The sequence below is a fragment of the Monodelphis domestica genome, chromosome 2 (assembly GCF_027887165.1).
Source record: "Monodelphis domestica isolate mMonDom1 chromosome 2, mMonDom1.pri, whole genome shotgun sequence".
NCBI lineage: Eukaryota > Metazoa > Chordata > Mammalia > Didelphimorphia > Didelphidae > Monodelphis > Monodelphis domestica.
The window spans coordinates 180811738-180837771 of record NC_077228.1 but is presented as its reverse complement, the minus strand read 5'-3'; the positions used below and the strand labels follow the sequence as shown (position 1 = coordinate 180837771).

The 26034-nt window shown below is 39.3% G+C and overlaps 1 protein-coding gene and 2 non-coding genes across 7 annotated transcripts in view; all 3 read right to left on the bottom strand.

Annotated features, from left to right (window-relative positions):
• TEX14 (testis expressed 14, intercellular bridge forming factor) overlaps positions 1-26034 on the bottom strand; it is a 150847-nt gene that overhangs the window by 54398 nt on the left and 70415 nt on the right. For all 5 annotated transcript variants that reach the window (XM_056814208.1, XM_056814204.1, XM_056814207.1 and 2 more), the window contains exons 11-18: positions 21272-21423; positions 19923-20113; positions 19496-19646; positions 14502-15406; positions 12263-12372; positions 10317-10402; positions 5333-5608; positions 2213-2313 (exon numbers count right to left, since the gene is read on the bottom strand). In XM_056814208.1, coding sequence (XP_056670186.1) covers positions 2213-2313; positions 5333-5608; positions 10317-10402; positions 12263-12372; positions 14502-15406; positions 19496-19646; positions 19923-20113; positions 21272-21423 — 1972 coding nt within the window. The remainder of the gene's footprint in view (positions 1-2212; positions 2314-5332; positions 5609-10316; positions 10403-12262; positions 12373-14501; positions 15407-19495; positions 19647-19922; positions 20114-21271; positions 21424-26034) is intronic.
• Positions 22075-22291, bottom strand: LOC130457625 (small nucleolar RNA U3). Its single transcript, XR_008916926.1, has one exon. It is a non-coding gene; the product is annotated as a small nucleolar RNA U3 (small nucleolar RNA).
• On the bottom strand, positions 24353-24569 carry LOC130457621 (small nucleolar RNA U3). Its single transcript, XR_008916922.1, has one exon. It is a non-coding gene; the product is annotated as a small nucleolar RNA U3 (small nucleolar RNA).

Sequence of the window (26034 nt, the reverse complement as noted above, 5' to 3'; positions counted from 1 at the left end):
AAGAAGCAGACAGAAAAATGGAAAATAAGTGATCTAGTGAGACAAATGGGATGGTGGGGAAGGGGTTGCAATCTGTTGGAAAGGGTAGGATGGAATGGGAACATCTAAAAAAGATAAGGAGTAAAGTTATTTTATCTGTAAAGGATAATTTAATTAAGCAACTTCAGTTTATATTCATTGTTTGAAGTCTCTTTATAGCTTTAGGTCCCCTGCATGTCATCCCATTATATATTTGCATTTTGCTGCCCAGTTAATAATTGATTAAATAGCTGTGTATGAGAATCTGTAATCAATAATCATATTGTAAACAAAATAAGGAAAACTCCCTTTAAACTTTGTGAAATATCTTTGCCAAGAGGAATTTTCCACATGCCTTTAGCATCTTAGAATATATCTAAGAGTTCCTGAGGCTGTGGAGTCATATTATCTCATTTGACCTTGAAGCTACAGAATAACCTTGGCCATTCTTATTATCATATATATGGAATGGAGAGCTCTATAATCTGACCTGCTTGAAAGAGGGTGCCTGACCTCCAGAAAAAAGACCCTGCTTGGTAGCCCCCTATTAAATTAAATTTGTATAACCTATCTCATTTGCCTAAAATAATATACTAGACAGCTGATAAACTCGGTTGTCCCAGACCAGGCTGGATATGTCTGCAGACCACTGATTTATGTGATTTGTATATTCACAATAAAATCAATTTTGCTCAGAAAGTCATTTTGTAGTATTTTTCTTTTCCAGATCATGTGAGATGGGGGTGAAAAAGCAAATAGTAGCAGAGGGCACTTGAGTGACAGGAGATGAAGAAGAGGGAGCTCATGGCAAAATGCCTCAATTTTTTCTATAAAATATGAGGCAACATTCCCATTTGAGAAGGTACAAATAAGGAGAGTCATGGGAGGTTTTAGGACAGTTAGAAAAGTCACTGTGTGTTTTAGGAGGTTTGGAAGAGTTGTTGTGAAACGTGGGATAGTGAGTTGACAAGGGAGGTATAGAAAGACTGCCTAGAAGTAGTGAGTGCCCAGTTGAGGTCATTTCATATAAATAGAAAGGATAGAAGGCAGAGGAGGATGGGTGTGATCCAAGTCTGAGACTTGGTAAGGTACAATTAGTGAAATGTTAAAGGGGCAAGAAACTCAAGAGAAGATGACGGTGTAGAGCTGAATTGGTTCACCAAAGGATTAATATTGGGGAAAGAGGAAAGAGTGGCTAGTGAAGGGGAAGACGGCTTGGGAGAGAACTAAGGGATCAAACTTGGTAAGGGAAGGCAGAGAGAAGTATAAAGTCATTAGACTGATTGGATAAGAGGACTCTGGAATTCTTGAAGGAAGCAAGCAATATATTTGTAGGTGATGACAAGATCAAGAATATGACTATCTTTGTGTGTGACTGAGGTGGTTTGGAGGAGCAGGTCAGAGAAAATGGGTAGTATAAAGGATAATTTAATTGAACAATTTTAGTTTATATTGTTTTATGTCTCTGAATAACATCATATTCTCAGAATGTAATCCAATTAGATATCCAGTATTATAATAAGTTGTAATCAAAATAGATTTAATAAGGAATAGTTCCAATTATTGAGTAACTGTGTATGAGAATCAATAATCAATAATTATAGTATGCTTGAAACAAATAGTAGAATTGCCTGTAGACATCTTTGCCAAGGAGTTTGTGTATGCCTTCAGTGTCTTGGAATATCTATGAGTTTCTGAGGCTGTTATCTCATTTGGCTTTGGAGCTAAAGAATGACCTTGGCTAGCCTCATAACTACCCTACATGGAATGGAGAGCTAAATAATATGCCCTATAGAAAAAAGATATGACAAGCCCTGACCTTTTTGCCAAGAAAAACCCCATGGAAAAAAAATTATCCATCACATCTATGCATAGGTAAAGAGTTCATGACCAAACAAGAAATGAGAGGATCAAAGGAGGTAAATTAGATGATTTTGATTACATAAAATTAGATATTTCTGTACAAACAAAACCATTGCAGCTAAAAGAGAAAAAGAATAGGTAGTTTACAAAGGAAGAAATCTGAGCTAATCAAAAGCCATATGAAAAAATACTCCAAATCACTAATAATTACACAATGCAAGTGTGATTTGTCCAAGTCATAATGCCATTTAGTTAGATCTCCAACATAAGGAGGACAAAGGTTTTCTTAGTTCCCTGGTACCTGCTTGAGTGCCTGTACTACGTCACTTACACTACTGAGCTTCTCAATTCCTTCAGGAGAGTTAGAATTCTTTTGAAAGGCTCCTCCATTGTCTGGCTGCTTTTTCTTTCTTGGTAAGTTGTGTCTTGTGCCTAAAAATTAAACATGCTGAAGATCAAACAAAAACATTCATCTATACTGAAATTCAAATAAGTTATTTTAGGGTAGTGAGAAAAAGAAGACATGTTTCTCTATGACTAAACTTTGTGCCTTGTCAAGGATAGATAAGGATGGGCATTTTGGTCTCATTCAGACTACATAGAAGGCAAGACCATTTTGGACTGGTCTGCATGAAGGGCATCTCTAGGCAATAACTCTTTCCACCATTAATGAAAAAGGAAGGAATCAATTTTGAATACCAAAATCCTAAGCCAATTTTTTTTCTGCTTAAGAATAAATGATTTCAAAGATATCCTTCTTTGACTTACAAATGATGATAAAACCACTTTATATTTCATACTATAATGTTAGGCAAAATAAGCAAGGGGTTTTCATGTGCTTAGAACTTAGCTTACAAACATATAAAAGAAGGGATTGTTCTTAACCTGGGCTCCACAAGCTTGTTTTAAAATAATTTTTAATAACTATATTCTAACAGAATTAGTTTCCTTGGTAATCTACTGTATTTTATATCTACAAACATTATGAAAAGGGATCAGTCTTCACCAGATTGTCAAAGAGCCTTATCATATAAAAGGTTAATTATTAATATTTACTATAAGTATTAATAATAAATTATTAACTTCTGTTATAAAGAGAAGACCTTTAAAGTAACAATTCTAAACTACTCTTGCCTTAGGTCTGTGAGAATTAATGTAATTTGCTTAGGAAAAGTCAAGACGGTATAAAAATATGAGTGGGCTGAGCTCAAAGTGAAGTTCAATTCAACCATTAGATTTGAAGTCAGCCAACTACCTATGAAGTAGAATGTACCTCAAATCCTAAACCCTGAACTCTGAGCTAGAAGCACCTTAAAGGTCCTCCTCTTCTCCAACCTCACACCCCATCTCCTCTGATATATCCTTTGAGGATGGTTATTTCAGCCTTAGATTAAAAGCCTCCAGTGATAAGAAACTGACCACCTTACTTCAAGGCATGCCATTCTATTTTTTAAAAATACATGTTATCAATGTCTTGTCTTTCTATTATTATTTCTATTACCTCATTCCAGATTGAACCTACCCTTGTAGCCAATGAAAATGATTAAGCAAAAACATCTGATCTAGTGCCTTTTCCTTTCTGGTTTTTGCACAACTTGATAGCTGGAAAGTTCTCCCAAGTTCTCCAGTAACACAATTTTCACATTCTTCATCATTCTGATATCCTTCCTCACAGAATTTGAGGAGGGTCAGGAAGAGGGAGAGTGCTTGGTCAGTGAGTTAGTCCTCAGGAGCATGTACCTTCTACACATGGTTGGAGGCTTTCCTATCCCATGTGATCATAGATTTCTAGGAGGGTCCCCAAGGCTCCATTCAGTAAACTATCTCAGGAAAAGTCCAATATGCATGCTCCTAAAGAGTGATCTCCCCTTCCCCAGGCCACCCATTACTTAATCACAGAATGAAAAGTTCCAGGGGACCTCAAAGGCTACCTAATCCAACTCCTACTTTGATAAGAATGCCCACAACATATCCAATAAGGGGTCATTATAGCCACTGCTTGGAGAACTCCCAAAGCAGCCCATTACACTTTGGAGAATTGTCATTGTGAGGAAGTTTTTCTTTATGTGAAGACCAAATCTGCTTCTCCACAATTTTTATCCACCGCTCCCATATTTGTCCTTTGGGGACAGGCTGAAGAAATTTAATCCCTCTTCTATAATACATGAACTAGACTAACATGTCCCTGCTAAGTTTTTCTTCTTTAGGCTATATATTCCCAATGCCTTCCACCAGTCCTCAAATAAGCCTATCTCAAACCCTTCACACCATCCTGGCCATTCTCCTCTATTGATGTTCCTAAAATGTGGCACCCAGAATTGAGCACAAGACTCCTAGTGTATTCTGTCTAATGCATAGTGTAGTGGGACTAGTACTTCTGCTACAGTATGCTATCTCCTTCTTAAGGAAATCTGAGATCAAGGTTTTTTGCTTTGTTCTGGAGGGAGAGAGGGCTGCCTTGTCACAATCATAACCCAAAGTGACTGAGCATGCAGTTCACTAAAAAACCCCAATTCTAGCTATGCTTTCCCATTTTATATTTGTTGAGTTTTTTCATCTGTTACTTTGTAAATTTCATCATACTTAGCCCATCATTCTGGTCTCACAAGATCCTTTTATATCAGGGGCAGTTGGGTGGTTCAATGGATTGAGAGCTAGTCCTGGAGATGTTAGGTCCTGTGTTCAAATCTCTCCTCAGATACTTCCTAGCTGTGTGATCCTGGACAAGTCACTTAACCCCCATTGCCTAGCTCTTACCACTCTTCTGCCTTGGAACCAATACACACTATTGATTCTAATACCACAAATAAGGATAAAAAAAATCCTTTTGTAGTTTGATTCTGTCATAAAGTTCAATATCTCTCCTACCTTTTGTGTCATGTGAAAGTAACATAAGTAAGCCACTTATGCCCTAGAGATAAACTATCCTATTGACCTAGTTTAATTCGTCAAATTGTCCTTCTTCAAATGTGCTGTCCAGAACAATTCTCTAGATGTGAGCTGATGAGTACATAGTGACATTACCCCATCCCTTATGGATAGTGTATCTTTTAATGAAGTGTAAAATTGTGTTAGTTTTTTATGTAGCAGCAGTCATAGTGATTTTATGTTTTCAGGTTGGGCCCATGGCTAACTCAAATCCATAAATATTTTTCAGATGAGATGCTACTGAGTCAAATGTCTCCAGTGTTATAATTACATTAGATGGAAATTAATAAAGTTGACTCTTTCAGGACAAAAAACAATCACACACACACACACACACACACACACACACACACACACACACACACACACACACACACACACAGAACCTTGCCTATTATTTCACCCTACCAGAAAAAGCTCTTAGCAACTAAATAACAGGCTGGGAAGCTTTCTTACTGAATGTAAATGGGACTATAGCAGTTGCAAAAACATTATTCCTTCAAATTGTTGCAATTAGACTTACCTGTTAAATTTTGGAATCTGGTCTCCCCTTCACTGTCTTCACTCTCTGAGTCATTGTGAATGGTTTTCTCACACTGGTCTTTTCTGCCTGGATCATCTTGATCTCTGAGAGGATCAGTCTGATGGCAGTCAGTACTCTGTGATTCCCTAGGAGACTGCTGCATGGATTCAAAATCATTTTCTGTCTCACTGTCTGAAGTATGATTGTTCAGAGGATACCAAAGTAGACTTCCAAGCTGTCCACTAGCTGCTTTTTCAGCCATTTCCTTCACTTCAGCTAGACCACAAAAAAATAAAGTTCAATATATCTCTTCATCATGAATATATGAAGTGGATAATTTTTAGTTCTTGAAGAGTGTTATTGCTACCACTACAACTCAGGGTACATATAGGATCAAAGGATCTTGAGCTGGAAGAGACCTTGGAGATGATGCTGTCCACTCACCTTATTTTACAGAAAAAGAGGGATGTGAAGATTGGATTTAGCTATCTCCTGATTATAACAATGAAGGTACTTAGCTCTTCCTTTATAGTGAAACTAGAATTGTAAGCTACAATCTATTTTTAGATTTTAACTACAAAAGGTGTTAAGTAACTATAAAAGGTGAACTTAACAAAAGAGGTGTTAAGTGACCCAAAAAGATATATCTAACCAAAGAAGGTGAGAACTAAAGAATGGGCAGTCCTAGAGAAAAGCATCTGCTATGATTGGCAGACATGAAAATTTAGAGGAGGTGACACAATAGAAAAAGGTCTTTAAATAGAGGGAAAAACGCCTGAAGATGCATTTGGATTCAGACATTTGGACAGTCAGTCACCCGGGCTTGGAGTGAAGGATCAGTCACTCGGAGCTGAAGGGAAGATAAGACATTCGTTTGGAGATTTGGGCACTGACTCCCAGGAGTGATGACCGGAAAGTGACATTCAGATTTCTTTAAGACTGTCACCATTGGTGAGTGAAAGGCTGACTTAGTGACGCCTCCAGGAAAGGCCCAACTTCTTAAGACTCTCTTCCCCAGCTGGGGCTTAGAAATTCTAACTGGTATCAGGAGAAGTAAGAGTTTTCTCTCTCTCATTCCTTAATATCGTCCTTCTATTGTAAATATTGTAAATAAACTACCATAAATTTGGTTTACTTTAGTAATTCAATTTGGGATTTAGAAATTAAATCCCTGGTGATCACCCAATTAATATATTATCAGTCCAACCACAATTTAATTTTAACAGGGAGCCAAGATGATAGATTAGGGGCAGATGCCTAACTGAACTCTCCCAAAGTTCCCCTCCAAGAAATTTCAAATAACACCTTAGTACTACCTCACACCTATCAGATTGGCAGTAAAAGAAAAGACAGTAAAGGAAAGTGATAAATGTTGGAGGTGACGTAGCAAAATTGGGACACTAATGGTGGAGTTGAAAACTAATCCAACCATTCTGGAGGGAAATTTGGAAATATGCCCAAAGAGCTATAAAACAATGCATACCCTACAACCCAGTAATACCAGTATTAGATCTACATTCCAAAGAAATTTTTTAAAAAGGGGGGAAGTACCTATTTGTACAAAAATATTTATAGCATCCCATTTTGTGGTGGCAAAGAATTGGATATTGAAGGGATGTCCATCAATTGGGGAATGGCTAAGCAAATTGTGATATATGACAGGGAGGGAATACTATTGTACCATAAGAAATGATGAACGGGGGGGGGGGGGGGGGGGGTGGAGCTGGGTAGCTCAGTGGATTGAGAGCCAGTCCTAGAGATGGGAGGTCCTAGGTTCAAATCTGGCCTCAGCCACTTCCTAGCTGTGTGACCCTGGGCAAGTCACTTGACCCCCATTGCCTAGCCCTTACCACTCTTCTGCCTTGGAGCCAACACACAGTATTGACTCTAAGACAGAAGGTAAGGGTTTAAAAAAAAAAAGAAAGAAATGATGAACAGGATGATTTCAGAAAGAGCTAGAAAGATCTTCATGAACTGATGCAGAGTGAAATAAGCAGAACCAGGAAAACATTGTACATAGTAACAGCAATATTGTGGAATGATCAAATGAGAGTTCTACTCTCAGCAATACAATAATACAGGACAATTCTAAAGGACTTATGATAAAGAATACTACCACCACCAGTGAAAGAACTATTGAGGTAGAATGGAATGCAGATCTAAGCATACTATTTTTCATTTTAGTTTATTTGGGTTTTTATTTTGGGGTTTTGATTATATATGAATATCCTCTTACAATAATGAACAATGTGGAAGCTGATTTTGCATGATAATACATATCATAATCCAGATCAAATTGCTTACCATCTCTAGGAAAGGAGAGGGAAGGGAGAGAGACAACTGGGATCTTATAACTTCAGAAAACTTATATGGAAAATTGTTATTAGATGTAATTAGTAAAACAAGTCAAGAAATAGGCTAGAAAAATGAGCAAACAACCACTACAAAATTTGACCATAAAAAGCTACTTATGGTAGCAGAAACTGTTTCTGTGCCCAACAATTTCTGGGTTCTTCTTGCTTCACTTTGCATCACTTTATACAGGTCTCAACATCTTTTCCTGAAACCACCCCTCTTGACATTTCTTTTAACACAATAGTTACTTCATCACAACCATAAACCAGAACTTGTTCAGTTGTTCCCTAAATGATGAGCATCTCCTCATCTTCCAATTCTTTACCACCACAAAAAGAACTTCTCTAGGAATTTTTGTACATATAAGCACTTTCCCTTTTTCTTTGATCTCTTTGGGATACAGACCTAGAAGTGCTAATGCTGGGTATCAAAAGGTATATACATAGTTTTATAACTATTTGGGCATAATTCTAGATTGTTCTCCAAAAAGGTTAGATCAGAAAATGTTAACAATGAAAATTAAAGATAAAAGTGTATTTATTTTTCTCATCCAGAGGGCCAGGTATTAAACATTTATCAGAACTGCAAACTAGACTACAAGGCACAATCCCCCCCCCCCAGGTCTTTGGTTGTGAAAGAGATATAAAATGATAGTTTGGGAGGATAGTAGGAACCTAGGAAAGTATATTAAGGATGTGAGAGCCCTGGGGATGTTAAAAAGGCAATGGGGAAGGAGACGATAGGATGGGATTTAAGATTAGAGAAAGAGCATGACTTTGCGGTGAGTATCAGAGAAGACAGAAGAGAACTGAATCTAGGCTTCAAGTAGAGGGGTTGGCCTTGGTGAGGAAAAAGGCAAAATCATCAGAAACAAGTAAAGGAGGAGAGGCTAAAGAAGAATACTGTAAAAAATAGACTCGAATACAGGACTACAATCCCCATGAGCCTTTGCTCCACTTCCCCAGAATGCCTTGTAATCTCACCTGGGCCGAGATCGAGAAGGTATTTAAGTTGATTCAAAGGCTTTTGAGGGGCTCTTGGCTCTTTTTGGACTTCCGTTTTGGAGCAGGCTCGTCTCTTGCGCGATGTGAGGTTATTTTGTCTAGGCCTCTGGCCTAGGCACATGTTTCTTACTTGTATATTCTTTAATCTTTAGCCTTTAATAAACCTCTAAAAAATATAATACTCCTTGCAGAGAGAAACTAATTTCTACCTGCCTCAGTCTCCCCATCTCCCCTAAATTTTAACTGTTACAATACCAAGGAATTTTCAGACACAGAGGGAGAGAAAAGAGACAGATCACAGAACATGGCTTCTATTTTCTCAATAAAGAATGAGGTGAGAAACTATTAGGAAAAAGGGGTACAAGAGAATGATATGGTAGTCAATCTTAGACTGGAAGAGACCTCAGAGACACTCCAGCTGGATTCTCCCCTGGATTCTCTGTTTTTAACATATGAAGAAACTGAGATCTAAAGAAGTTAAATAACTGGTCCAAGCATATACAGGTATAAGCATCAGAGGTCATATATGGTGGAACTTAAGTTTTCACTCCAGACCTAGTCCTCTTTGAAAACTGAGGAAAGAAGAGGGTTGGAATTGTTTGTGAAAGGAATGCAATAAAGGCCTGCCTTGCTATAGTGAGAGTTTAACTGATACCAGACAAGAAAGATCTGAATTTGTCCTAGGCACCATGACTGGGGGACTTCTCTGCACTGTATTTTAACATATAAGGAGGAAGAGGGTGGGGGATTCTGGGGAAAGAGACAATGGCAAAGCATAAGTATTATAAAATGAGGGAATAAAGGCTTAGAAAGTAGATGACAGTGTAGAGTTGAACTTATTAATTATATGATTAATATTGAGAAGGGAAATAATACATATACATGTATGTACCTACATATATGCACTTATGTTTCTTTCCTAAACATGCCTACTTTTAAGTTCTAGAATGTAAAAACAAGCATCAAATAATTTATATGTTTAAAAAGAACACTAATCTTTGATTACACTGATAAAAAATGAATAATGGCCAGAGTATATCAAAGACCATATCATATGTTATCATTTTTATATATGTGAGATAAAATGTCTTTAATTTTATCTGTACAAGGAATTCCTGATATGGGAATACCCCATAACAATGCAGATGATAATCTGGCTATGATTTGGATTCAGAGACTGTACTTGAGTTTTTCCTGATTCTACTAAGCAGTGTTGCATAGTGAGTTATACACACATATGGGGGGGGGGGGGGGGGTTGAACATATATAAGTATATAGGAAGAATATAACAATAAAGTTATATGCTGATAGTATGTGATAACATTTGTCATATGAATTATTATATGACATTTTACCATAACAGTAATAAAATATCAAAATACCACTTTTCCCATTTCATTGCAAGTTAGTAAAAAATGATGATGCTCTTAGGGTGAGAATAACTTCTGGTTATTCAGAATAAAGGACAGTATGGATATAAACATTTTAAGACATGCTATGGAATGATAGATCCTAAAATAGAATGAAATATATATATATATATATATATATATATATATATATATATATATATATATGGATTGAATTAAGCTATGTACAAACCAAAGCTATGATTTTATACTCACTTGTCCATTTTAATCGTGCCTCTATACTGTCATCATTTCTTGTCTTTGGGTTACAGAATTCCGATGATATTGACTCTGCATTCATCCTAAAGGAGTGCGGAATTATTGAAGTATTGTTTTTTAAAAAGAAAAACACATTTTTTTGGTAACTTGCCAAATATAAAGTCCATTAGTGAAACTTGAGAAACTGTTGGCCCTGGACCAACCCTCTGGTTGATCTTCGGTTATGTCACTGGAAGTTGTATTCATGCTTTCCAATCACTAGGGGGCACCCAAATCCCCAACACTTATCCATTAGGTTCCTTCAGAGTAATCTTTATGGTATGGGGGGATCTGGGGGTGGGGGCGGAGAACAGGACTCTTTGGACCACAGATTGGGTTCTTGTATTCAAGAAACCAGGCCACATCTAGTACAGACCAAGTTACCTCCAGAACTGCTGCTGTGATGGACCCAGGTCACTCGGGCAGAGTACTATGCATGATATACTGAAAAGGATATAAAATCCATGAGCCCTGAGCGATACTCCTGATTCTATCATTCACTAGTATGTGATCTTGGTACGTACCACTGAATTCTACCTGCTGCCATCACCCCAAGTCTCAGTTTTCTGAATAATTTACTTTCAAATTTCTTCAGCTGCTTCTCATGTAATAATTCAATTTAAAAGTCATCTTCCCAATTAAGGAGAAACACACAAATCTAAAATTCCTGAGATATTCATTTTTTAAAATTCATACTGTTTAAAATTTTTATTTGAAAACAAAAATTTTGTTATTTTCATCACTAAACTCAAAAGAAACTCAAGTGTTTTCCCAAGCAAAGGTGATGTTTAATAAAGATTAAAATATCATCTCTGGGTTTTTAAGTAGGAAAAACTAAAATTGGTGTGATTCTCTTAACTCAAAAGATACTTTCCTCATCTTTCAAACAAGTTTTTCTTTAAAACCCAATAGGGAATATTATTTATTTTTTTAACTTAAAAAAATCTACAAAAGGCCGACTTTAGTTGACATTTTTTTCTCCTGTGAATTCATTTTAATCCCTTTAATTTCTTCCATGGAGACTGGAACAACCTCCAAGAAGTAATGCAGAGCGAAAGGAGCAGAACCAGGAAAACATTGTACACAGAGACTGATACTCTGTGGTACAATCAAACATAATGGACTTCTCCATTAGTGTCAATGCAATGTCCCTGAACAATCTGCAGGGATCTAGGAGAAAAACACTATCCACAAGCAGAGGACAAACTGTGGGAGTAAAAACACCGAGGAAAAGCAACTGCTTGACTACAGGGGTTAAGGGGACATGTCTGAGGAGACTCTAAATGAACACTCTAATGCAAATACCAACAATGGAAATGGGTTCGAATCAAGAACACATGTGAAACCCAGTGGAATCGTGCGTTGGCTATGGGGGGAGTGGGGGGAAAGGAAAAGAAAATTATCTTTGTCTCCAATGAATAATGTTTTGAAATGACCAAATAAAATATTGTTTAAAACAAAACAAAACAACAACAAAAAAAAAAGAAACAAGGAATCCCTTTAATTTCTTTGGCTAGTAATTATAGACCTCAAGGTAATGGTAATGGCTTTGGAACTGTCACTTAGAATCACCTGGGCCTTTCAGTGATGAATTCTCTAGTTTCTGAAATCAGACTATATGAATAGCTAGTTTTCTTTTACATAAAGGGAGGGGACCAGTTACGCCATTTTTGTGAGGGCAGAGATTTTGCTTTTCACAAATAACTGATTATGCTTAGCTTACCAATCAAAACTTATTAAATTTCCTAAACGTTTTTCATCAGATGGATAACTTTGTCTACCCTGAATACGCAGATACTTAAAGCTTTTGGGAGGTAGACTTAACTTTCATATCAGTCACAAGCCATGTACCCTCCAGGCTTTCAAAAAATCACTAAATGTCTCAGTATCATATTAATACCTACCTGACTATATCTTGGTTTCTGGTAGTACTTTCCAAAATCTTGTCATCTCCTTGTGGGTACTGTGACTTAATATTTATGTTCTGTCTATTAGCTCCACAAAACGATGATGTCTGGTGGGGGGGAAAGGGAATACAGTTTCATGTTTTTCTTAGATATACCTTGCTTCTTGTAACTACTGCCCTCATTTTTTTTTAAAGTGTAGAACCTCTTTGAAGGACCCATCCCAATATGATGAGCTCAAATTCTTTAATTTGCTCCATTTCCCACTTGGCCTAGTTTATTCCTCTTAGCCCCTTCTGGGAGCTCACCACATTGATGTCAAATTTAGTACAGATCTAGTTTGGCTTGAACCAAAAGAACTTGAGCTCTTTTGATCTTGTGGCCTCAGGTTCCTGGTAGATGAGATGGCAAGTACACACCACCATACCTGCTTACTGTCTTCAACTTTTAAAAATTAAATATCCTATTTTAAACATTAATCCTAATATTCATACTTGCATTTGTAGTTATTTATAGCTAAATGAATTTTTAAAGTATAAAGTATCCTGCATTTTTAAATTCTCTCTGGCAGGATTCTTTGTCCATTTGTACTCATTCCATTTTTGTGCCACTTCTTTTTTCACTTTACATTATTTCATAAAGATTTTCCCAAATTTCTTGGAATTCTTTATAATTGTCAATCTTAATTGTTTTATGTATTCCATTAGACTAACATTATACAATTTACCTAATAGTTTTCCTATTCTTGGACATTAAAAATGATCCCAGATTTTCCCAGTTTCACATGATGCTGCTTAAGACTTCTGAAGAGAAAATGTTTTGCTTTTAATAACAATGCCTGGATATGTTCCTAATAATGTGATTTTTTAAGTCCAAGAAAATTATTATTTTTGTAGCCTTTACTGAATACTGCTCCAGTGTTCTCCAAAAATATTCTCAAAGTTTACCATGGGAATAGTGGGGTGGCTCAATGGATAGAGATGGGAGATCCTGGGTTCAAATCTGTCTTCAGATACTTCCTTAACTGTATCACCCTGGGCAAGTCACTTAACCCCAATTGCTTAGCCCTTACAGATCATCTTGGAACTATTGCTGAGTATCAATTCCAAGTCAGACATTAGGGAGAGGGGTGGGCAAAGTCTATCACACCAGTAGCAATCAATAACTAGAGTGGTTTCTCTATAATTCTACAGATTTGAGTTCTATTGTTTATAATTTTTGCCAGTTTGATTGGGGAGAAGTGAGAACTTAAGGCTATTTTATTTTGTATCATTATTAGTGAGGTTAAACACTTTTTCTTTTTTGAAATTAGAATTTTTTTCCAATGATCAAGCATTAATTTTTCTCCCTATCAACTACAATGACCAGAAAAAAAGCAAACCACAAACCATTGCAACAAATAAGCAAAACAAATTCTCATGATGGCCATGTCAATATGAGATTAAACATTTAAAAAAGTGATTATTTATAACTGATTTTTCCTCTTATTTAAGCTGTTTAGTAAAAGTCATACTAAGTTGGATGAGAGGTCGGTCATACTTGTCAGAAATAAATGTTCCTTTTCATGGTTCCCATACCATCATCTCACTTATCTCTAGACCAAGAAGTCATGAAGGCCTCTAAATGAGTGGCCAAAAGGAACAGCCCAGAGCCTATGTCCTAAGACTCACATATTTGGGAAAAAGGATTTCCCTAGGAGTTGGCCTTTAAGACAATGGACAGTCACAGACAGTGACTATATTTGTAGTTCCTTTTCTCTTGTTGGATTTTTAGGTTATCGTTTGCATAAAGCATTAAATAAATATTGGGGACACAAATAGAAAAATGTAACAGGCCCTGCTCTCAAGCTCACACATTAATTGGGGGACACAACCGAATACAGTGGACAGAAAATGCTTGGAGTCAGGATGACCAGAGTTCAAATATGACCTCAGATATGAGCTAGACAATTAAACCTCAGTTTGCCTCAGTTTCCTCCTGTAAAATGAAGATAATAGCACCCTCTTCAAATGGTTTTTGTAAGGATAAAATGAGATTTTAATTGTAAAGTGTTTCATGCAGTGCCTGACACATGGTCTGCACTACAGAAATGTTAGCAAATGTTAGCAAGGAATAATGAAGTGGTCGCAACCCAGACCCTGAGGGGGTTCACTGCCATCCCTCCCTCTCTCCTGAACTAACCTAACCAGAGCACCATCCAGGCCAGCATACTCCTTGCTTCCATTTTTTTCAATTTTACCTGGTAGTTCTTTTCAGGCTGGTCTCCAATACTTTCTTCAGGGACAGACTCAAAAGACTTCCATCTGTGACTGCCTTTTCTCTTATTCCTTTGGCCAGCGTTGCCCAGATTCATGCTCTGGAATTCTCTCACTGCTCGAATTGTCTTCACCAGGTTCTGGAAACGGTCAACACAACTGGGCTGCTCTACTGGTATTTGTAAAGAAGGAGGGATGTAGCGGTTTGCTGGGGGTCCAATGGCAACCCACATGGCCGATGCATCATGACCCCTTGCAGAGAGTCTTAGGACAGGCCATGAGATGTGCTGTTCCTGTTGCTTTCTCACTGCCTCTAGTTTGACTATCTTCTGTTCTGCATTTTGTAGGGATTCAGTCACCTGCTGCATTAAGGTCTGAGAGATCTTCAAGTTAAGAACACATTTACTGATATACTGCTCAGTTCTGGACTTGCTACTCACATCTGGCTTGGTTTCCTTGGACACCTCTTCTATGTGAGAACTGAAGGTGTCACTGAGAGGCTGCCACTGCTCAGAGGATGACTCCATGCCCACTTCAGAAGCAGTAATATCATCATAATCAAAGAGGGCACCTTTGTCTCTTTCAGGCGATTCTCCAGTCATGGACTTAACTCTTTCCCCTCGGTTTTTTCCATCTCCTAAAGAAATATCTGATGTAATTTCTCCCAAATCGTCATCGCACATATCCAAGTAACATGAATAGATTTCATTTATTTCAAAACTACAGAGGCTCTCATCTCCACAACTTGGGCTACAAGCCCTAGCCAATTCAGATGCAGTATCATGACTCTCCATTTCCTTTGCTGTCACACTGCGATTTAATACCTCACCATCCAGTGCTGCTTTCTCAGGTAGAGCTGAGTGGTGTTGTGGTGAATCGGGCTGACAGCCTGTGGGAGAGAATGACACCTTAGGACATAGGACTATGAAAGAGATAAAGCCAAGATGGTAGAAAGGTAGAAAGAAGTACAGTTTCACCTCTCATCCCCTAAAAAAACTCCTTCAAATGTCCAAAAAAATGCACAAGATTGAGTATGGATTGGGGGGGGGGGGGAGAATCACAGTATGTCATTTTCTAGCTCGGATGTACACAGGGAGGCAGAGAGGTCTGCAGACATAGGGGACAGGGTCTCATCAGGAGGCCCAGCAAAGAGACTTTGCCCTGGATCAGACAAGTCCTGACAGTCTGCAGATCCCTAACCTGAATTGTTCCTGAGATGCTAAAATAACACAACACTCAATATCCCCCCAAAAAACAGCCCAGACAGTCCCTCCAGAAGCCTGTCCAGAAGACATAGAGACTAAAGTCAAGAAGTAGTTTGGAAGAGTAAACAAACAATAAAAAAAACTACAATAAAAAACTACTATGGTGATAGAGATGCTGAAGACAAATCCAGAAGAAAACAACTCCACCAAATATCTACAAGCAAAGCCTCAAAGAAAAACATACCTTGGACATGAAATCAATTAGAATTCTTAAAAGAGATGAAACAAGAATTTTAAATGTTTTTATAAATGAAATGAAAGTGCTAAATGAAAAAGAGTAGGAAAGAAATGAGTTATGGAAGAATTAAAAAGGAAATTAATAGCTTGGCACATTCAAGTAAATAGAAGCCCAAGTGAATCCATAAGACAAATATATTCAAACAAAATGAAAAGGCTGAAAAAATAGAAGAAAATATTTGGCATCTCACAACAAAAACCTAATAGAGATAAAAACCTTAAGAATCATTCAACTAACAAGACCATGAGCAAAAAAAGATTCTGGACATCATGTTTAAAGAAATCTTAAAAGAAAATTATCCAGGTATCTTTGAACCAGAACAAAGTAGAACTAGAAAGAAAATCTATAGGTCATTCCTAGGAAAAAAGTCAACATTAAAATAAAAACTCCCAAGAACATTATAGTTCAAATCCAGAGTTTCTAGGTCAAAGGAAAAAATACTATATGCAGTCAGAAAGAATTCAAGTACTGAGGAGTGATACTTGGGATCACATATAATTTAGCAGCCATCACTATAAAGGAGAAAAGAACTTAGAAAATGATATCCCAAAAAGGTATTAACTAATAATCAAGAATAACTTATCCATCAAAAGTGAGCATCAGTAAGGACACATGTAAAACCCAGTGGAATTGTGCATTGGCTACAGGAGGAGTGGGGGAGGGGTGGGAAAGAACATGATTCTTGTAATCAAGGAAAAATATTCTAAATTGAATAATTAAATAAAAATTTCAAAAAAAAAAGTGAGCATCAGGGGGAAAATGGATTTTTTATAAAATAGAGGATTTTCAACCATCTTTAATGAAAAGACCAGAACTGCAGAGAAATTCTGAAGTGCAAAGACAGGAGTTAAAAGAAATATGAAAATGTAAATATGAATGAACAATGATAAGGACTAAACAAGGATGAATTAAGTTAAAACATAGGGAAATGATACATGTCCCCTCGAATTCTATCATCATCAGGAGTCATACAAGGAAATATAATTAGACAGAAGACCTAGGAATGGCTCTGTTAAGTCTTGATCTTAACAGAGGAATGGAAGAGAAGAGAAAGGTTAGGGAAAGTACTTCACATAATTGAGGTATACAAGCATAATCTATACAAAAAAAGCAAGCAAGAGTAGATGAGTGAAGCTCCTGTCTCACATTTCCAATTGCCTTTCAGACATCCAGTAGATATCTTAAACTTAATGTCTGAAATCAAATCCATTATCTTTCCCTCTAAACCCTCCCTTCTTCCCACCTTCTCTATAATTACTGAGGGTAATGTCATCCAGTCTTCTAAGCTGGCAACTGAGGAGTCATCCTGGACTCCTCCCCTCCTTTCCCCTCCATATCCAATCTGCTGCTGCCAATTTCACTTTCATACTATGTCTGGTACATGTCCCGTCTCTCCTCTGGCTTTGCCGTCCCTCTGGTGAAACCTCCTATCACCTCCTGCCTAGATTATTGCAGTAGCCTACCGGAGGGTCTGCCTGCCTCTGGTCTTTCCCCATTCCAGTCCATCCTTTATTAGGCCACCAGAATGACTTTCCTAAAGCACAGGTGGGGCTTTGTAACTGCCCCTACTCAATAAATTCCAGTGGTTCTCTATCTAAGAGCAAACACAAAATTTCTTGCTTGCCATTCAAGGCCCTTCATAACCTAGCCCCCCTCCTATCTTTCCAGTATTCTTACATCTTTTCTCCCCATCACAGACTCTTTTGGAACTGGCCTCTGGGCATTGTCTCTGGCTATTCTCCATGCCTGGAATGCTCTCCCTCCTCATTTCTGCCAACTGGCTTCCCTGGCTTCCTTAAAGTCCCAGCTAAAATCCCACTTTCTATAGGAATCCTTTCCCAAACCCTCCCAATTCTAGTGCCTTCTCTCTGTTATTTCCTATTTTTCCTGTTTGTACATATTAGATTGTGAATTTTTTTGTATTTCAAATTTTTAGTACAGTGCTTGGCACACAGTAGGCACTTAGTAAATTTTTATTGACTATCTCTAGTATGAACAGTTGTCAAAGGAGGAAAGAAGAAAACACACTGGGTACAAAACTATATTTCATTTCACAGGGATATAGAAGGAAAGGTGTGAGGAAAGGAGAATGAAGCACACAGGTTGAGGGATCAGACCTAAGCAAAATAAACTCTAAGGATACACAAAGATATTATACATATATAGCTCTTTTTGTGTTGACAAAGAATTGGAAAATGAGAAGGTAGCCTTTAATTGGGAACAGCTGAACTAATTACAGTATATAAAGCTGAAGGAATACCTTTGTGCTATATGAAATGGTGATGGGCAAGATTTCAGAGAAACCTGAGAAGGTCTGTTTGAACTGATACAAAGCAAAGTGGAAGCCAGGGGAATAATTTATACAATGACAAAATTGTAAAGACAAATAACTCTAAAATAATTAGGACCTCTGATCAGCATAATGTTCAATGTGATTCCAGAGGATGAATTATTATTAAAAATGTTACCCACATCCTAACAGAGGGAAAATATTCATAGAACACAATTAGATGATTTTTTTTGGACACAGTGCCAAGGAGGAAATTTGTTTTAACTGAACATATTTGTAATGGGGGGTTTATTTTTCTTTCTTATATCAGGAAACAGCATTAGGGATGGGGGTGAAAGGGAGTAGAGTGTGGGTGGGAGGAAGAAGATTTTGTTGAATAAAAAAATAATTTAAAAATAGGGTGATAGAGAAAGGAAGGCAGATAAGGTAGTTTGAATCTGTCTAGAAAGTCTTTAGCCTGGGGTCTCTGAGCTTCCCCCCCCCCCCATCTTGATAATTATATTTAAATATAATTGGTTTTCTCTGTAATTCTAAGTATGTTTTTATGCATTTGAAAATATTATTTTTAGAAATTCATAGGTTTCACTAGATTGGGCCAATGGATATATTATGACTAAAACCAATTAAAAAACACTTCTCTCAGTGTGCCTATGAAAATGAATATAAGAAGTTAAAATAATGTTCTCCCTGAGAATATAAACATTCATGCTCTAATCTTGCCCCAATTGACCTAATAACCTTATTCAAGATACTTAACCTCCCTAAATCTCATTTCATTCACATATAAAATGAAAGGATTGGATCCAAGTAGACAGGTTCTGAGGTCCCTTCCCACTGTGCCATTTTATAATTCTGTGAATCCCAGTTTTTTAAGAAACAATAAGAAAAATCCAGGTGTAGCCTGTAAGCCCCTGGGAGAAGAGCTGCTGGGGCAGAGCCCTGAGTGTAAGGGTCAAGTGTCATACCAGAAGTCTTGGCCTCTCAGTTTCTAAGACAATCATATACCTTTGTTCACTTCTTCTTCACTAAGACTCTGTGAGGTCAAGGGGGAAAATACCATGTATACAAAGAAAGACAAGAGACAATCTTTGCCTTCAAGGGGCCTACAAGCTAATGAGATTAATTCTCATCATCAGGCATCCACTAGTACAGGGTACATTCAGTCCCCCTAAATTCATGCCTTACCTGTTTCCTTCAGCTCCCGGACTTCCAAATCAAGGGCCTCTCTCTGACTTTCTGATGTCATACCTAAGTAAATATTTATGTCAGGATGCTTTTTACATCTTTCAACACTTGAATTTTCAACTGGATGGGTTCTTTGGGCCTCAATTAAATCCTGTAATAGAGATACATTTTCAAGGATATTTCAGCTGGCACCTCAATGTCAGAGATAAGCCCCATCACTGGAGGGCTTCAAGGGCAAGAATGACAACCACCTGCTAAGGGATTTAAGGGGAAATACCTGTTTGAATATGGTTTGGATAACCATATTCCAATTCTTCCAATTCTGAGAGTGCAGCAGAATTAATTTAATTAATTAGGGATAATGTGAATATTAAGTATTTAAAGAAATAAAATCTCAAAAATTTCCATCAACAATAAAATGTCTTACCTTTAAGTCATTCTTTAGAATATATCTAATATCTTGAAGATTCATAGTCCGATCTTTTTGTTTGACTTGTATGCCTGTCTTAACAATATCATAGTAAGTTTTTGGAAGTCTGGCATCGGCTTCTAAATGATTCCCCAAAACTATAGATTCCTTAATAACTGAACCTTCCAAACCATTCCAGGGTAAGGTATCTGGAAGAAAAACATTGCATAAGGGAATTAATCATAGACAAGTCAACAAAATGAAGTTGTATAACCATATATAAACCATATCACCATTTTAGACATCAGTTTCTTCACCTGTAAAATGAGGGTACTTTTCAAATTCTCTAATACTCAGAAAAATGCATATCAAAACAACCTTAAGACACCACATTTTGATCATTAAATTGGCAAAAACAAAATAAAATTCAATCTTAGTTAGCTATATGGAAGTAGATATATTCATATTGTTTATGGAACTGTAGTTTGTTGAAAACTTCTTGGAAAACCCTTTATCAAAACATAAAAGTCACAAAATTGATCTTAGCCTCTGATTCAGTGATCTCAGTATTGAAGATCTATCTACCCTAAAGATACTAGGAAAAGGAAAAAAAGAGACTTATCTGTCCAATGAACTATAATCATGTAAAGTAAACCGCCTAGGACCTTGATGGTGAACCTATGGCACGTATACCAAAGATGGCATGGCCACACCCTTCCCAGCAGTTGCTCCCTTTTCCCTCTTCTCCACCCGGGGCTATACCTCCCTACTGTTATTATGGGATGTTTAAGAGGAACATTCCAAGGGGAGGTATGGTCCCAACTGAAAACAGTCTTTCTCTGCTTACTGCACTACCCTTCTGCACTTATTCCCTCCCCTTCCGGGAGCATTCAGGCCACGCCCCTCCCTTTATCCTTGGAGGTGGTGGTGTCTTCTCTCACTCCACCTGGTCTGGCCCCACCCCCTAAAAGATCTCCACTTTCTTCCTTCCTTCCTTCCCTGCTGGCTGCCAGTCTGGGGGGGTGACTGCCCCACAAAGGTTCACTGTGGCCCCTCTGGCCCTGGCTCCCACCCTGACTGGGCCACAGCTCAATAGGCAGTCTGGGGGATTCTGGATGCAGGTCCCTGGGGCCACAGGAGGGGGCTAAAACTTTATGGATGATGATGTGTTTTACAAACCAAAATTTGTTTTTTCAAAAATTAGATTATTTTTCTTTTGTGAAAATGAATGTTTTTCAGGTTATGTTTTTAATAATATGGGACCAATGGGGAAAGGCCTCAGTGTCAGATTGAGGGCTCCCATGAAAGAAGGAGAGCTCTGGATGATTTGTTACTTTACAATACATTAATTTCCCCCCTTGATTTACCTGTTAATATCTCTTGTATGATGATACAAAAGCTGTAGATATCTGATTTGACTGTAGCACCCTTCTGCAAGATTACCTCTGGAGCTGACCAACTGTACAGTACATTAGGTATGGGAACACGAGTCAGGTCCTTGTGGACACTTCCATCCTGACTAGAGCACAAAAGCATAAAAGAAACACATCACAAGTCTTAAATAATCATCCATCATGGCAGCCTCTCTCCTCTCCATCCATGAATGTAAAAATATTAAAAACCTTTAAAAAATTCTTTTTTCATTAAACCCTTAACCAAACTGTGTTTTGGTTCTAAGGCAAAAGACTGTTAAGTGCTAGGTAGTGCTAAGGGGATCAAGGAACTTGCCCAAGATCACAAAAGAAGGGAATGTTCTGATACCAAATTTGAATCCAAGATACTCTGACTCCCAATCCCAATAAACCATTTAATACCTCCCTTCTCCACACCTGCCCCCAATGTTTTTAAAGAATAAGTATTTCTCCATTTATGATTTAAACCAAACAGAACAAAATTGCATTTTATACAGCTAATCCTTTTTTTTTTTAAACCTTACCTTCCTTCTTGGAGTCAATACTGTTTGACTCTAAGCCTAGCTCTCAATCCACTGAGCCATATAGCTGCACCACAGGTAAACTTTCTAAGGGTTCTGTTAAGTGCAAAGTACATTAGTTTCTACCCTAAAGTCTTCAGTAAACATTGGACTTATAAAAAACAATTCAAACAAAAAAAAAGTCCCCTCAAAAAGTATTCTCACATGTTTCATTGCCAAGAAGAATATAATTTTGCAGCCACTGAGCTTGCATTCTCTTCCTCTCACCCTGCCCAAAAGCAGAGAAGAACGATCATCAATGGCTGGTAGCAGCTGCTGGAAAGCAGCACCACAAGCCAGCTTCACACTCAGAAGAGAACACTACAGCTCCTCCTCGTGGTTACCTCCGTGCTACACTTTCAGCCACAATTCTCTAGTAACATACTATAGAAATGATCCCTGAAAGTATAGTCTTGGCCAGAAGCTTCAACATGGCCCCAGCACTACCAAGACCACACCCCTCACACTCATGGTCACTTGGACACACAACATTGCCTACACACAAAGGACACCCAGCACCCAGGCACTCCCCAACACAGCTCCAACAAGCCCTCCGACACAGAAACAGAGACTCTGCCAGCCTCATGGCCACAACTGGAAGACCCCTGCCTGAGCCCTTCAAGCCACCCTGGTCCAAATTAACATACTCCCTCCCTCCAGCCAGCCACCTTGATCAACTAACTGATAACTTCAAACACACACCCACACCTTTATCTAGCACTTCCTAAGAATCCACTCTACTGAGAAGTATAGTCTAAGACCACCACAATCAACTAATCAATCAATCAACATTTATTAAGTGCCTACTGTGTATCAGGCACTCTCCAGAACCTAGGTGGACACACAGTCCAAAACCACTAACACACACACACACACACACACACACACACACACACACACACACACACACCCCTCCCCTCCCCACAGAGAAACTTCCCTTCTACCAGAGGAAAATGGAATGTCCTGGAACCCTGAGCATTCAGTGCTCAATGTGGACAAAGGAGGGATGGGATCACTCCCAATTGTGGATGGACCCTCCACTCGGGCTGAGCCATTGTGGGAGCCTGGGGTATCAAAAGACTGGGCCAAATTAAGAGGGAGAGCCTTCCAGGAGAGAGGAGGGCTCATGTGCAAAGGGCAGGGGGAGATGCAGGGAAGGGCAGGGAGTTTGTCTTGGGTGGAGTTTGGAGAGCATGAGGGGGAGCCATGTGTAACGAGGGCTGGGCAGGGAGGCCAAGATTGTTTCTGTTGTTCCAGACATGCCAAGGAGTGCAGGTTGTAGTGGATGCTGACCTTAGCTGAGAACTCCTGAATCTTCTTAAGTCAAGCAGCAAGAAGCAGTTGGACCTGGGAGCTAGCTGGGCCTGAGGTGAGAGGAAGGCAGGGGCTCTTGCTTCCACTGGGCAGCTGTCCACATTGGGGCATCCATCAATAGGAGAGATAGACTACCCAGAAGACTAACCCAATGGTCCTGCTCTAAGTGGCAACAAGCAGTTCCCAGGAGGAGGAAGAGGATATAGGAAAGAGGAGGGTTTAGGAAGATGACCCAGAAGTCATTTCCCCCCTAACACCATGGCAAAGCCCTGAGGAATTATTCTGTTCCTGCCATTGTCTCTTCTAGCCAGAGATGAGGTAGTTCAGCCATCATCTACTGTCCTTTACCTCTCCGTCTGACTTCACTTGAGTTTTCATTTAGAGGGTTTAATGGCTCTCCCTCCCCCCATATTTCCACTTTGGTCTCTAATTCTGAGAAATCTGGGCAAATTTCTTTTAAGATATCATGAAATAGAGTACCTAGGCTTTTTTTTTTTGTGGTCATGGTATTGAGATGCTTCTATTTCTTCCCCTTGATCCATTTCCCAAGGTGATTACTTTTGCTTTGCTTTAAGATACCTTAAATCTGCTTGGATTCAGCCTTCTGACTGTTTTAATATTCTTGTTTGCTCATAAAATCACCAGTTTCTATTTGGTCGATTCTAGTAGATCCCACACTTGGGGGGGGGGGGGGGAAGAATGTCAGTAAAACTGGTCCTGCCTTTTTGTGTGGCTGTCAAGAGGGGTGGTGAGTGAGCTGGTCATCTTCTCTCCCCCTTGCAGGATCTTGAAGCTAAGCGGCATGCAGCCAGTGGCCCCAAGTCGAGGCCTATGGCAGCCTCCTGCCCAGTCTTCAATCCCATCATCCAGAAGTACTGTCTATGTTGCTTTTCCCTGTTCCTAGGTCCTGCTATGGCATTCAGTGCCGATGGCATTTGGAGCTCCTTTGTGCAAAGTAACATGCCATTTCCTTCATCTCTCGTCTTTGCAGCGAGTTTCAAAGTACGAGTTCAGGAAGGCTATCCTAACACCATCTTTGTGAGGAAAAAGAAGCAAAGGCAGATACGGCCTCAGCAAGAGCTTAGCCAGTCACATAAGGCCTGAATCACGTAAGAAGACACAAAAATCTGCTTTTAAATTACCATATAAGGGAAGATGAGGAGCCACTCAGCTTGCGTTCTCTTCCTCTCACCCTGCCCAAAAGCAGAGAAGAACGATCATCAATGGCAGGTAGCAGCTGCTGGAAAGCAGCACCACAAGCCAGCTTCACGCTCAGAAGAGAACACTACAGCTCCTCCTCGTGGTTACCTCCGTGCTACACTTTCAGCCACAATTCTCTAGTAACATACTATAGAAATGATCCCTGAAAGTATAGTCTTAGCCGGCAACTCCCAGGCGCGTCCGCCACACACAATCCCGCGCACTCTTAGCTCACGGCCACTTTTACGCACCCTCCTCGGGCCCACCGAAAACCAAGGCGGTGCGCCTTCCTCAATATGCCAGACAATGCCCAAGCCCCACACAGCTCATCTCTCCAGCCAGAGATCATTCTAAACCCCGAAAACCTCACGAGTTCTAATTAGCATACTGCCTCCAGATAGCCAATCACACTTAAGAGCTGTTCCGAGAAAGTCCCTCCTCTCTCCCGCCCCTCCCTCGAAGTGACAGAGGCTGCGAGAACAAAATACTGTCCCCAAGGCAAATAAACAAATGAGTCGATAAACAAATATTGCATTTTAATTGTATATTTAGACATTTTTGTTGAGTTGCTTCAGGCCTATCTGATTCTCCGTGACCCCAGTTGGGGTTTTCTTTGGCAAAGATACTAGAGTGGTATGCCATTTCCTTCTCCAGCTCATTTTAAAGGAGGAAGCACCAGGAAGTGTTTAAGTGACTTGCCCAAGGTCACATAGCTTGTAAGTGTCTGAGGCCAGATTTCAACCCCAGACTTGGCACTTCCCCCCCCCCCCCACTTAGCTGCCCCAAATGACTTGGTTGGCTACATATTTAAACACGTTTGATGTATCGTTTCGTTTTGCTGACTGATACTGGAGGAAATGCTGGGGATTTAAACACACCCATCCCAAGGGGAAAAATTTTAAAGTCCAGAAGTTGGCAAAGCAGATGACTAAGGTCAGGCCCATCTTGGGGGAAGGGGGGGGGAGTTGGGAAGGTAGACAGGAGAGGCCTAACCAGGATGAAGGGAATAATCAATCATTAGAGGGGCTGAGAACCAAATGGAGCAGGAGTGGAATGACATCTGATGTAATGAAAGGCTGCTGGGCAGCCAGTTTGTCCATCCCTGGAAGACCAAGCTGGGGACTTTGGGGCTTACTGCTAAGTATCAAGTCCCACCAAGCCTCCTGCTCCTGGGGGACCCCCAGAGGAAAGAAAAGGCTCTGGGGGGATCCTACAATCAATCTCTGAATTCAGGGCAGCCCTCAAATCATCAAAGATTGAAGGGCCTGGATTCAGGAGACCAGGGTCATGCTTCTCCCTAAAGACTTTAGGCCTGGGCATCAGGACAAGCTCATTCACTTAGCTGCTGAGTTCTGAGTACCTGAGATAGTTATGGGGCAGACTTGGAAAATGGGAGCAGCTAGGATGTGGGCTCCATATTCTTGCCTAGTCAGTCCTCTCTACCCTGGGCTTTGCACCTGGCAAGCACTGTCTGCTGTGCCCTAACTGGAGGGCTCGTCTCAGAGCCTCCAAGTGAGAAGGGTGGAAAGAAGCACAGACCAAGGATCAAGTACTTCAAGAACGTCACCTCGTCCTCTTCACTGGGGCCCTGGGAGATTCACAGTTTGTCTTCCTTGGGCTCCATCTCTTCAGTCCTCAACAGGC